At 49.7% G+C, this 13,726-nt stretch overlaps 1 protein-coding gene across 3 annotated transcripts in view; it reads right to left on the reverse strand.

Annotated features, from left to right (window-relative positions):
* DAPK2 (death associated protein kinase 2) overlaps positions 1-13,726 on the reverse strand; it is a 122,686-nt gene that overhangs the window by 23,464 nt on the left and 85,496 nt on the right. For 2 of the 3 annotated variants that reach the window (XM_082618871.1, XM_082618872.1), the window contains exon 5: positions 2,643-2,772. In XM_082618871.1, the coding sequence (XP_082474997.1) occupies positions 2,643-2,772 (130 nt within the window). The remainder of the gene's footprint in view (positions 1-2,642; positions 2,773-13,726) is intronic. The other variant, XM_082618873.1, reaches the window with a different exon arrangement.

Raw genomic sequence — 13,726 nt, forward strand, 5'->3', positions numbered from 1 at the left:
TGTATACTTGCCTTTAGGAGAGGTCCTCCTATTGAATATTCTTGTTGCTCAAAGCTCCAGCTCTACATTCATTTCACTCGATTTTCAAGGTAGGACAGGTGATGCTGAAGGAGTTACTACACTTAAAGATTTATCTTGGGGCTTCCCTGGTGGCACAGTGGTTGAGAGTCCACCTGCCGATGCAGGGGACACGGGTTTGTGCCCCGGTCCGGGAAGATACCACATGCTGCGGAGCAGCTGGGCCCGTGAGCCATGGCCGCTGAGCCTGCGTGTCCGGAGCCTGTGCTCCGCAACGGGAGAGGCCACAACAGTGAGAGGCCCCCGTACCAAAAAAAAAAAAAAAAAAAAGATTTATCTTACTTCCTATGAGTCCAGAATTGCATGAAAAATAATATTTTTCTCAAGAATCCAGTTTTGTAGTGAGAGGACCTTTTGGAAGACCTGGTCCACCACACTCCAAGAAGCTGACCCTTTTTAACCCTGGTCTCAGGTTAAAATTTCAAAGAATGGTGGGAATAGGGAAGAGTGGTTATAACCTGTGTTCAGGGGTCTTGGGAAAAGGAAGTCATCATAATTTGGTCAGGGGCTTAGAGAAACCACCCTATATATCTGTAAGGTGCAAATAAGACCAGTTCTGGGCTGGAGCTGTGTCACACTGGCTCACAAGAGTCAACTGTGTGCATCCTTGCCCAACTCTGAATTCAGTGACATGTTGGTAGGTTGAAATTGGCAGATGCTATTCAACCTAATTAGAGTTGTATTCTGTTTTGTTTTGAGACCTGGTTGTTAGACATTTACCAGTATACCACTGGGAAAAACCCTCCACAGTCTGGCTCCGCCCATCAATATCCCACTGACAATGCCAGCCCGTGTGAACCCTCTGATCCATCTAGAGTGGACAGTGAATGGTCCTTGATAAATGCACTCATTCTGGCCCTTCACCCCTGCTGTGGTACCTCTGAACCCAGGATGTGCACCTCCTCTACCCTGGCTCCTTCCCAACCCCCCTTAGATCCTCCCACACCCACAACGACAGCACTTTGTCCCTCACTGACTCAAGGCCAGGACTGATCCCACTGACCTTGTGAGAGTGGATATCTTGTCTGAACAGTCTTTCAGAGCTGTCTATATCACTCCCTTTACACTTAACCACATCCTGTCTCGTGTCACCTCTTCCATGACTGCCCTGAATTTCTAGTTGAACCATTTATTATCATTCAACACTTGGTATGAACTTAAATAAACATGCATTTTTACCACATATGTGAATGGCGGGTAGCAACTGCTATCCTGGATGAAGTTTGAGGCTAGACACCTTCACCCCAGGTTCAAGTTGGCCCTGCCACCAACTCACTGTGTGACCCTCGGTGTGCCAGTCTGAGTGTGGCTTACCATCACTGTGTCCCCAGTATCTAATATCTGTCATATAGTAGGTGGAGAATAACCATTGGTTGACCTTAAGTAAAATCCCCTAGCTCTCCAAGTCCACATTTAAACTAGATCAGGTGACCTGAAAACATCCTTTCAGCGCTCTTCTTTGATGGTTTGATGTCTTGTTTCCAAAACTAAATTGTACGCTCCTTGAGGGCAAGGTCTTCTTATAGAGACAACATGGTCTAATGGAAAAAGCACAGGCTTTGATGGTGGATGTATCTGTTTTTGAATCTCTGCTCTACCACCTACCGGTTGTTTTGCCTTAAACAAGGCACTTGATGGAGAAGATATTTTAAATCTGCTTCATTAGATCCTACAAGGATTAATTTAGACAATGCCTGTAGAGCGCCAGGCATAGTGCCTGGCACACAGCAAGGTTTCCCTGCCAGGGGGTCTGTGGGGCCTCTGTAGTTTCATTCCACAGTGGCTGCAGAGCTGCTGTGTGTGGCCTGAAAATCTGTCAGGGTGGATGTTCTGACGCATCCCATCTTCCTTTTTGATTAGGCTGTGGTCAGAAGTTTGAGCCCCCAGGCTTTGAGGAGACCATTCCCTCCCTCCATCTCTAAGACCACTCCAACTTCCAAAGCAGAGAGGTGTTGGTTCTGAACTCTCATTCCTTTCCCCTCTGCAAAGCTGTTTCTTTATGACCATCCCCCCTCCCCCTGACCTGTGGTGCAAGTCCCACCAGGCCTGGGCCAAGGCTGAGAGACACAGAGGGAAGACAGAGCCGCCAGGGCTCTGCTGGAGCTGGGCCTCCTGTGCGTGAATGAAGGCCAGGCACACAGGAGAGGCAAGCAGGTGAATCTGGCATCTGGCAGATGATTTCCCTTCTCCTTTTCAGGAAATCAAAAGCTACTCCAGAAAAGGATGAGTTTATGGGAATGCAAGAGGGTGAGGTAATTTTAAATGTTCATAATCTCTTCTAAAAGCAGGCAGTGGAGCCAGCTCTGGGAGGATTTAACTCTGCAAAGGCCTCTAGCCCCACCTGGCCTCTCACTGCCCCATTGGGCGCTCAAAGCCAGCACCTGGACCCTCATCCAGAGGCCAGTGAGACACTTCCTTCCCTACCCATTAGATTTCTAGGGGGTCTCCAAGGCATCATCTCTCAGCCCACAGGCCACAGCCCCAGATGCAGGGCTTGCTACTTGTATTTCTCTACCTCTTGATCCCAGATTCTCAGCTAAGAGAGAAACAGGCCTAAAACTCACCAACAAATTCTGGCGTCCCAAAAATGTTCTTAAATTCAACTCCATCTTCTATCTCATGAGCCAGGCCAAAGTCAATCAGCTTGATGTGTGGAATGGGAATATTCTTGTCCAACAACATAATGTTTTCTGGCTGGAGAACAAAAAAAGAGAAGAAAAGGGATAAAAGAAAAGATGGTAATTAAAGCCCTATTTTATGTTTTTGCTTTGGTTTTGGGGTGGGGTTTGGTGTTCTTTTTTGGGAAACCAAAACAGCATAAACACTTTCTTGTTTTTGTGTCCTCAGTCTTCTCCTGTGAACTCAAAAACAGCCACAACGCCAAGGGCAAGGCCTGGGTTTTACCAAACCTGCTGCTGACAGCAGAACCAGACTCTGGCTTTAATCCTGTTTCTGTCTCTGAACGGCAGATCCCTTTAATGCAGTGCCTCTGTTTCCCCATCTGTCAAATGGGGCCAGGGAGATACTTGCAGCATTTCCTGTAAACAAAACCACTGCCTCTCTGGGTGTATGTGGATGGGGAGGGGCACTGCAACGTAGCCTCACTTTACACATGGCTTATTGACCTCCCTCTTCCTGACCACCTCCTTCCCCTGGCCGGTCAGCTTCCTGTGGACAACACTCCCCTCCTCTAGACTAACAGTGTGGCTCACACTTCTCGATGTGTTTAACTAACATTGGCCCTCGGTGAGACACAGGAAAAAAACACCTAATTTCCAGGGAAAATACCAGCTGCCCAGACTATTCCCAGCCCAGTAAAACAGCTGCCAGATCTAACACAACAGTGGGGGTGTATGTAGATGGGGGGACAGCTCTGCCCTGACCTCACTCAGCCCAGGCTCCCAGGGAGGCTAGAACAGGATCCTGAGCCCAGCTCTCTCACTCCCACCCAACCACACAGAGCACTCAGTGGGTGAGCAGTCCCTCTGATTCATCTTCTTCCCTGCTGCTCCTCACCAGGACCGTCCTAGATCCCATTCGAAATGGAATGCCTTGAAAACACACATCTACACAAAAACTGGTACACAAATGTTCACAGCAGCATATTCATAATAGTCCCAAAGTGGAAGCCACGCAAATGTCCATCAACTGATGAGTAGGTAAACATAATGTGGTATATCCATACAGCAGAATACTATTCAGCCATAAAAAGGAATGAAGGCGGAGAAAAAAATAAAAAGGAATGACGTACTGATACATGCTACACCATGGATGAACCTTGAAAACATGGTGCTAAGTGAAAGATCAGTCACCAAAAACCGCAGATTATACGACTGCATTTATGTAAGATATCCAGAATAGGCAAATCCACAGGGACAGAGTAGATGAGGAGTTGCCTAGCACTAGGGGATTGGGGAGTGACTGCTCATAGGTACGGGGTTTCTTCCGGGGGTGATGAAAATGTTTTAAAATTCATTGCAGTGTTAGTCGTGCAACTTTGTGAATTGTAGACTTTAAATGGGTGAATTACATGCTGGGTGACATATAAATCTCAATAGAGAGGTTTTAAATCAACAGATAGGTAAATAAATAAGTGTTTAAGAAAACTGAATGTCCCTGTTTCTCAAAGTACTGGAGAATTTCCCACCTTGCACTTTTGCTCTCAACATCTGCTCTCCCTGGAAAGCCTCTGCTCAGTCTCAGCCCACTGAAATCCTAGCCAGGCTTCAAAGTCTAACTCTGTCCACCTCTTCCTTAAACCTTTCCTCAGCAGCACTGAGCCTTCTCCCCCCATCCACGGATGTGAACCCTCCCTCCCCCGGGGCCCCTTCATGCTCACTGGAACCTTTCTGCTATGACAGTTGTCACATTCTCTCTTGTCTGACAGTCCTCGATGTCTGTCCTTGATGCCCTACTGGACCCTCAGCTGGAGGGAGGATTCAGGTCTTTGCACCTCCGCCCCTGCAGCGCAGAGCTCAGAGGGGGGCAGGTGGAGGGTGGCCCTAAAAGTTGGCTGAACTGATTCTGAATCTGCGTTGAAGACAGCCCAGGTGTCCCCATCCCGAACTTCCCGGCTCTCTGGTCTCTGTGACCTCACTTCACAGTGGCTGGAAACTTTCACTCAAGTGAGTTGGATGAAGAATCCCTCCTTTTTTATCCTTTTTTAAAAAAAATATATAATATGTTTCCTTTTGCATTTTAAAAGCGTGTTTATTCTTTTCCCCCTCTGGAGATTTCTCTCAACTCATTTTGAAACTGTGTCAAAGTCCTTTCCCAAGGCAGGGCGGTTCCTTACACTCTGCAGAAAGGAGAGTGAGGGCAGGGGGAGGTCAGGACACAGGATGCAGGCTGAGGGCCCCCTCCAGTGCCCTGACCCGGCCCTCCGGTGGCTGCCTAGGGACCCCGAACATCCTGGCACCCCATGTGGTGAGCTGCACCCTCCCCGCTGCCCACCATCTCCTGAGCAGGGGGCTTCTCCTCCCTCCATTCCACCACGTTCATCAGCCACCTTTTGGGAACTTCTCTCTTCCTGGGAACGGCCCTGAGGCTTCTCCCTGGGGCTGAGGGGCCCGGTCCGGGTCCTCCTGACCACCACCCAAAACCCGCTGAACAGGGCTGGGAGCCGCAGTGGACAGAGGCAGACACACTAGCCCTGGTGGTCCCCAGGACTGGGGGGCAGTAAGGACGGGGGGCAGGGACCCCACAGGAAGGAAGGAGGAACAATTGGAGGCAGGTTTCTCCCAGGCACTCCTGGAGAATCCCCGGGAGAATCCCAGGAGATTCTCCCTGAGAAGTGAGAAGCGTCCTTGCCTCGCATCCTCTCACCTCGGTGGCCCACAGTCCGGGGAAACAGCCTCTCCACTGGCTTGTGAGAACCTCTGTGCAAGGCCACGTTTTCTCACCTGTCCCATCTGTCCCTTGCCCCACCCCAAGAACCTATCACACAGCAGGTGACTGCTCCCCTGCATGGGACACTCTCCCTGCACTGTCCCTACCCCCAACCTGGCTAATTCACATTCACATTTCAGCAAAAATAGTACCTCCTCCAGAAAGCCTCCCCCTGCTGCCCACACCCGCCACTTCCCCAGTTCCCATCAAACCCGGCACCTCCCCTACTTCAGTACTTTTCCCACTGCCTCGAGCTTGTCAGTTTACTGACCTGTCTGCCCCACTGGGCTAAGAGCTTCCCGAGGTTTTAACTTCTATCAACTACCCAAAGGTTAGCATAGAGCCTGACATCCACCAGGTGCTCAGTAAATGTTCCCCGAGTGAAGACAGGCGCCATTTAGTAAATCCCTATAATGTGCAGGTCCAGTGTTAACCAGGCACATGACATACTTTATACCTCATCGACCCTCTCATTACCTTATACGGTGGGTGTTTATCATTCCTCTCTCTTAGGAAAAGAAACCAAAACTGAAAAAATACTGACTCATGGACCAGGGAGTTTAACCTCTTTCTGTCCGACTCCAAAGCCTGTGCTCCTAAGCACTAGACTAAATGGTCCCCCTTCCCTGCTTCTCAAGGGTCCTGGGAATCTATCCCAGGAAGATGTGGGAACGCAGCTTGGGCCTGGCAGCCGGGGGCAAATTCGCACCCTGATTCAGGCACAGCTATTTTCCTGCCCCGACACCTGTTTCCCATCCCAGGATGCCTTTCTTCCTGTGATGCTTTCACCCTGGTGAGCAGCCCCAAGCCCCGCCCTTGGCCTGGCCCTCGTGCTGTGTCCAGAGACTCAGAAAGGAGCGTCAGGACCTCCTGGGCTGAACCTCCTCATTTCAGTGAGAAAACAGAGGTCCTGTCAAAGAGAGTCCCAAGATAGGTCTGCATAAAGTGATGGGGGTCTAGGGGTTTCAGGCTGGGAGGTGGCCCCAAGAATGCTCTGCTAGGTGGTGGAGACCTGGGTCCTTGTCCCCACCTCACTCACTTCTCACAAGTTGGATCATTTGGACCAGATGCACCTTCAGCTCAGACCAGCCCTGACTGGGAGTACACAGAGGTCACAGGCTCCCCGCCACCAATGCTTCCTACTTCCTGCCCATGCTACCAAGGAGATTCTAGGCTGGCCAGGGGATCTGGACCCCATATCTGCAGCTTCTCCGACTTTCGGCAAGGCTTCCTTCTTGCTATCCCAACCTCCAGTAATAATCTGAGGAGGCAAGGAAGCAAGGCAGGGACTGACATTTACTGCACATCTACCAAGGCAGGCATTGCGCTAGTGCTCTAAGTCATCCTTGCAGCCACCCTGAGTGGTAGGTACTATTATCAACCCCATTCCACAGATGAGGAAACAGAGGCTTAGAATGATAAAACATGCACCCAAGGTCCAACAGCTCATAATGGCAGAGTCAGGATGAGCTTCCTGGGAAGTCCAGCTCCTGCTCTCTCCACCACAGCACCCTATTTGGTTAAATACCTTCAGTGGTCCTACTGACCACCAGAGAAAGTCCAAATGCCCTGCCTGATATTTGAGGCACCTGAGGCTCTGAGCTTTCCAGCCTCACTGCCCATCACTTGCCTGCACCTGTCCTATATCCCCTCAGGATGAGCATTACCAGGCCCAGGACGACATCTCTATTCCATCCTTTACTCTGGCTCTTCCTCTTGCCTAGAATGCCCTTCCCACTCTTCCTCACACTTTCAGAGCCTATCCCCTAACTCTGCCCCCTTTTATTCCCTTGCTTTTCAATGAAGCAGCCCTTGACCTTGTGCTCTAACCCCCTCAGCACCGAACATGCTTACGAGCGAGTGGCCCTAGTTGCAGGCTGTCTCTCGTATCGTGATGCAGCTTTCCTGGGTGGTAGCCTCCTTGGGAAAATTTCAATCAGTTTTAAGGTCCCTGGCATCCCCTATGGTGTCTTGCATCCTGCATGTTTCGTAACAATTTCCTGATGTGAACTGAAGGAATTGGGGGCTAGTGGCTCTTCCCGTTCTGCGCCATGGAGGCCCTCGACCACTAGGGGCGCCCGAGAGCACGCCGCCCCGCAGCGCTGGTATAGGGCTGGATCAAGAGGGAAAAGGGACTCAGGGAAGGTCTGAAGGGTGGTCTGAGGGCAGCAAAGAGGCAGTTCCCCCAAGGGTTTGGTCTAAGTTTCTTCGCTTCCCCGCTCCCCAAACAGGGTAGGGTGGTGGAAAAGAGCCCAGGCCTGGGTATTGGGAAATTCCAATTTCAACTCCACCACCCAAGGCTGTGTGAGCTTAAGCAGGCTACTTCCTCTCTCTGGGCCTCTGTCTCCCAACTCCAAAATAGACCCTGGATGACAGCCAAAGCCTCTTCAAGCTCTAGGCCCTGTAGCTGCCAGGTGGTAGGTGCATCTTCCAAGCTGGCTGGGCCAGTTCCCACTCCTCTGGGCCCCAAGGCAGGACCACAAAGCCTCAGGTCTCCGGGTTCCAGGGCAGGAAAGAAGAGCAGACTGCCAAGCCAGACTGCCCTTGGGATAGTGCGAGCCCATCCACACTCCCTCAGTCCCGTCATTCTCCTCCAGCTTTATTTACGTCAACCAAATACTTCACCCACACACCTGACGTCACCTCTAAAGCACGGCTGGAGGAAGGGATCACATTTCCATAGATGCTGCCACTGCCGAGCCCAGGGCCCATGGCATAGCCACCAGGAGGTGAAATTTTCCCCACCTGTTAAAATAAAGCCACCAACTCAGCCCATCAGGCAGACAGCTGTGGACCAATGTGCCCTTTAGCAGCCCAGTGGATCTGGCCTGAGGCACCTACTATGGTGCCATCTGGAAGCTAACCCTCCAGGGGGGATCCTTGTCAGGTGATCCCTACTGGCCTGGTACAGCATGTCTAAGAGTCCCTGCAGGATGAAGGCAGCCTCAGGGGATCTATGAAGTAAGGTGCCAAAGACCAGAGCTTAGAGTCAGGCCTGGGTTCAAATTCCACCTCTACCTCTCACAGTGAAACCTGGGCAAAGTCATTGGACCTCCTGGAGCCTTGGTTTCCCCATCTGCAAAATGGGAACACCTACCAAGGCATACAGTGTCCTGAGAATTCAGGGAGATGGTCCATGTAAGGAGCAGTGCCCAAGGAGATTTCAGAGCAGGGTGGCTATGTTTGCTCTCTCCTTTCAGGGATGCAGCAGTGACAACAGTCATCCCTGGGAACTTTACTGAATGCCTGCTGAATCTGAAGAACATGCCCTTCGCAGACCTGCCTCCTCCCCCACTCATCTTCTGCTTCATTCTCCCCATCCCGTTTCACCCCCAGACTCACAATGTTGGGGCTGCAAGGGACCTCAGGGACCGTTCAGTCCCTTCGTGCTGCAGAGCTGCCCAGAGAGGTCAAGAAATTGCCAAGGATACTAAGCAAAGAGCAGAGCCCAAGTCTGCTGACCCTCGGCCCTGCTGACCCTCTCCAGGTGCCTGCATGGCCTGCCCATCACCAGGTGAGGCTGCTCAGCTCAGCAGAGCTGGAGCCCAGCCAGGTCTGTGCTATGGCGACAAGGAAGCTGTCTAGGAACCTTCCCTGGAAATGTCAAGCACAGTCCCAGGTTATTCAGCAAGTGCTGGGCAACCTGAGAAAGCGGGGCCACATGCTGCCAGGCCTCTGTGGGCAGGTTTCCATGGTGCTGCAGCGAATTCTCCCCACCTACCCCCCAGCACACTGTAGATGAGACCACAGGCAGCCCTTCCCCACCAGGCTCCAGTGCGGCCCGGGCCCAACGTCCAACTTCATCAACATTCAAGGCCCTCCCACCTCTGGACAGCACACCCTCTGCTGCATGCCAGCGGACCTTCATCACCCCCACCCCAACCTGCAGTTCACTCTGCTGGAATGCCTTCCTGACAAGCTCTCACCACCCAGCTCCAGCACTTCCCCACTGGAACATCTTCTGTGACCCCCTCCCCGCCAATACACACAGCTAGTTGTTTCTACCCAAGGGCCTACAAGGGACACGGACATACATCTGGCACAGAACCAACTGCACAACAACTACTCCCTTACATGTCCTCTCCCCACTAACCTGAGGCCCCAGAGGGGAGGACAGGGGCTTTGCCTCTCTTTTCCATCCCTCACACCCAAGAGGGGCTACAATGTAGTAGGTGCTCAGGAATGGTTTACCAGGTAAAGGAATGAAAGAATCGGCGCAGTCATATGTGAGTCTCTTGCACAACCTGCTTTTAGGGAATCAACATAGACAATGACTAAGAGCCTTAGAACCTGGGTTCGAATCCCAGTTTTGCCATTTACCAGCAGTCTGACACCAGGCAAGTTACTTAACCTCTCTCAGCCTCAGGCTTCTCACTTGTAAATTAGAGCTAACAATAAAACCTACCTCAAAAGGGTTACTAAGAGGATCAAACAAGGCATATAAAGTGGCCTGTAGCCATTGTCATCATCTCTGTGCTCATTTTCCTGATCTTGCCGCTCCTTTCCAGACGTCTTTATCATCTGCCTGTTGAACTCTTACCCGTCTTTCCAGGCCCAGTCAAAATGCTATATTCTCCAGGAAGCATCATCTGAATACCCAGCCCAGCCCTCCTTCTTTCTCCCAGCTCCACACTCATGCAGCAATCTTGACCTGCAGCACCAAGCACTGCCAAGACTTTTATGTGTTAGTCTTGCCTCCCCCACTAGACTGCACACTTGCTGAGGGCAGGGCCTACTCTTCCTGTGTTTCCAAAGGCACCCAATCTGAAGTTTCACGCATAGCAAAACCTACAGCACTTAGTTTACTAAGCGTTTACACACCTCTTATTTGATTCTCATTCTCTGAGGCAGGTACTGTCATCACCCCATTTTACAGATGAAGAAGTCAAGGCTCAGAAAGGTTAAATGCTTGCCCAAGATGCCTGTGTGCTCTCTCCTCTCCCATGTTGCCTCGCTTCCTCTAGCTGATGTAAGGGTGCCTGCTTAGATCACCCCAGCCGGCTGGCAAAGTTGGCATTTCCATCTCGGCTCTGGTAACTCACCAGCTTGCTGGTCCAGCTCCATGTTTTCCTTTCTTTCTTTTTTTTTAACTGATGCGTTCCTCTGTTGTTGTTGTTGTTTTTTTTTTTTTTTTTTTTGGCTGCATCAGGTCTTAGTGCAGCACATGGGATCTTTGTTGCGGTGCGCAAGCTCCAGAATGCTTGGGCTCTTCGTTGTGGCGTGGGTTTCTCTCTAGTTTCAGCACTCTGTAGTTGTGGTGTGCCAGCTCCAGAGCATGTGGGCTCTGTAGTTTGCGGCATGCAGGTTCTCTAGTTGAGGCGCGCAGGCTTAGTTGCCCCGTGGCATGTGGGATCTTAGTTCCCTGACCAGGGATCGAACCCTTGTAACCTGCATTGGAAGGTGGATTCTTAACCACTGGACCACCAGGGAAGTCCCTCCAGCTCCATGTTTTTCCTAGAAAACACACATCTTAGGGAAGGGCCCCAACCCAGTTGCAATGGATTTGTTAAACCACAGCTTCTGGACATTCACTCGTGGCCTGCTCCTCTATGGGAGGCTGCTGCATGGTTCTAGAAGCCCTGCCTGGTAAAGTCAGAGAAAACCACTACCTACTGTCTCTGTGCTCTTATTGCGTAGAGGGAGGGAAATAAAAATTCACTTTCAAGGCCATTCTAGGACCACTGGATTACAGCCTTGGGCCAATCAGCAATGCTGGCTCTCTGGTCTGTGCCACACGACAACCAGCATTTGCCTTGGGCTCTCCCCACACATCACCTTATTCCTCACAGCCGCCAAGCTGTGGATGGCCTGAGCCTCCATTTAACCAGTGAGGAACCTGGGCCTGAATCCAGGCACTCTGAGCCCCAAGCTGTGCTTTGGGGCCCATCTGAGCTAGTTACACATTGGAATCCCCTGGGGACTGTGTTAAAAACACCAAAGCAATTAAATCAACCCACCAGGAGTGAGGCTCCAGAATTGGTTTTCTAAAGCAAGTTCTGCAAGAAAGTCAAAATCATACAGTGCCCAGTGTTTGGGGAACCAGCACTAAAGAGGGCCCTCTCATTGGACAGACTTGGGTTTTTTAAATAAATAAACTTATTTATTTGTTTATTTATTTATTTTTGGCTGAGTTGGGTCTTTGTTGCTACACGCGGGCTTTCTCTAGTTGCAGTGAGTGGGGGCTACTCTTCATTGCGGTGCGCAGGCTTCTCATTGCGGTGGCTTCTCTTGTTGTGGAGCACGGGCTCTAGGCGCGCGGGCTTCAGTAGTTGTGGCATGTGGGCTCAGTAGTTGTGGCACATGGGCTCAGTAGTTGTGGCGCACGGGCTTAGCTGCTCCACAGCACATGGGATCTTCCCAGACCAGGGCTCGAACCTGTGTCCCCTGCATTGGCAGGTGGATTCATAACCACTGTGCCACCAGGGAAGTCCCCAGACTTGGGCTGAACCCTACTTCTGCCCCAGGCTAGCTGTGTGACCTCGGCAAGTCATTCACCTCTCTGATCCTTGGCCCCTCATCTGCGAAACGGGAATGTTAATACAGTAAGGGGTTCTGAGGAGGCACAAGAAAACCTAGGAGCCCCTGAGCAACCTCCCCTTTCTATAAAATGGCCACGACCATGGAACCTCCCTCCCTCATAGGGTCGTCATGTGGATAAAAGGAGTCAACACATGCAGAACACTCAGGGAAGAGCCTGCACATGTACTACAGCCTCAGGAAATGCCGGCCGCCATTATTATTGTTCCACCACAGCTGCCACCACCACAGCTGGCCTGCCGGTAGCACTGTCCTGTTTACAAAATGCTTTCACCAACAGAGTCTCAGAGAGCTGGGGGTGGGCTGAAGCTGGTGCCTACCGGCTCATGAGAGCCTGCTGTTAAATGTGCAAGAATGTTGTAAGCCAGTTGTTAAACTGAGCTATGTAAGAATATTATTTTAATATTAAAAATTAAATTATAGAAACATATTTAATTAAATTACATTTAAAATACTTAAAACTTATAACTTCCAGGACTTCCTTGGTGGTGCAGTGGATAAGACTCCACGCTCCCAATGCAGGGGGCCGGGGTTCGATCCCTGGTCAGGGAACTAGATCCCACATGCATGCCACAACTAAGGAGCCCGCCTGCCGCAACTAAGACCCCACGCAACCAAATAAATAAATAAAGTTTAAAAAACGTATTACTTCCTAATTTCTATTAGGAAGTATAAATTTCTATTTCTATTATATTTTATTTCTTTATTTTCTATTATATTTTATTATCTTCTATGTTCTTGAGGCTATTTAATGCCTTTTATCTCTGAATGGGGGAAATACTTCATCATGTATGTTACTGCACCCCTCTTCCTAGCTCTAGTCAGTGTCATCAAGTTGGTGCCTTGAAATTGGCCACAGTGGGTGTATTTACACCACAGAAATCGGCACACACTACAAATCAGGACTTGATTTCTTGATTCTAGACTTAGGAAGTGCTGCAGAAAATCACTTAATAACAGAGATTAAACTTATAAGGGTGTCGTGTCTATAGCCATTATTTTGTGCTAGCTGAGAAAATTGAAGAAATATTTTTCAATATTCAGAAACCATTATCCAATTCAGCAAAGAAGTCACTCATGTCATTGGCAAACAAGTAAAGTTCCAACACATGTCTTCATTGCTTCATTTACACCTTACTTGTTAACATAAACAAAAATATCAACGAACAATCCTGTTGGAACTACACTCATTTGTCTATTGCATCCATAGGTTGGCTACTGATACAGAGGTCAGCAAAAACCAAGGAAAGTGTTCTACAAGAATCAATTTATTTTTGTGAAATTTACAAAATAAGAGTATTATATATTTTATTACTTGTAAATTACATTATAAACCTTTATATCAGTAGACTTTATAATAATTTAGTGTGTGTGTACATATATTTGTTTATTGGAGATCCAGCTACTACCAGAACACCACTGCACAGAATCTGAGTAGACTAAGTTACTGTCTGTGCTTCCCAGATGAGGTAACTGAGGATCAGAGAAGTTAAGTAACTTATTCAAGGCCACATGACTAAGAAGTGGTGCAGCTAGGTTTTCACCCAGGTTTTTTCATGCTGAGACACCTTTCCACCACCCTTTACCACTTCCAGAATCAGGTTCTTTCACTCCTACTGAGATCAGCTGCGTGGGGAGGGCTAATGGTAGAGATGTGAATGGAACCTAAAAGGTACTATTTGAACACATGATACTTCAGTGGAGGCCAGGCCTGGGCAGGGGC

Source organism: Mesoplodon mirus (genome assembly GCF_964341445.2).
Source record: "Mesoplodon mirus genome assembly, chromosome: 4".
In the NCBI taxonomy this organism is placed as follows: Eukaryota; Metazoa; Chordata; class Mammalia; order Artiodactyla; family Ziphiidae; genus Mesoplodon; species Mesoplodon mirus.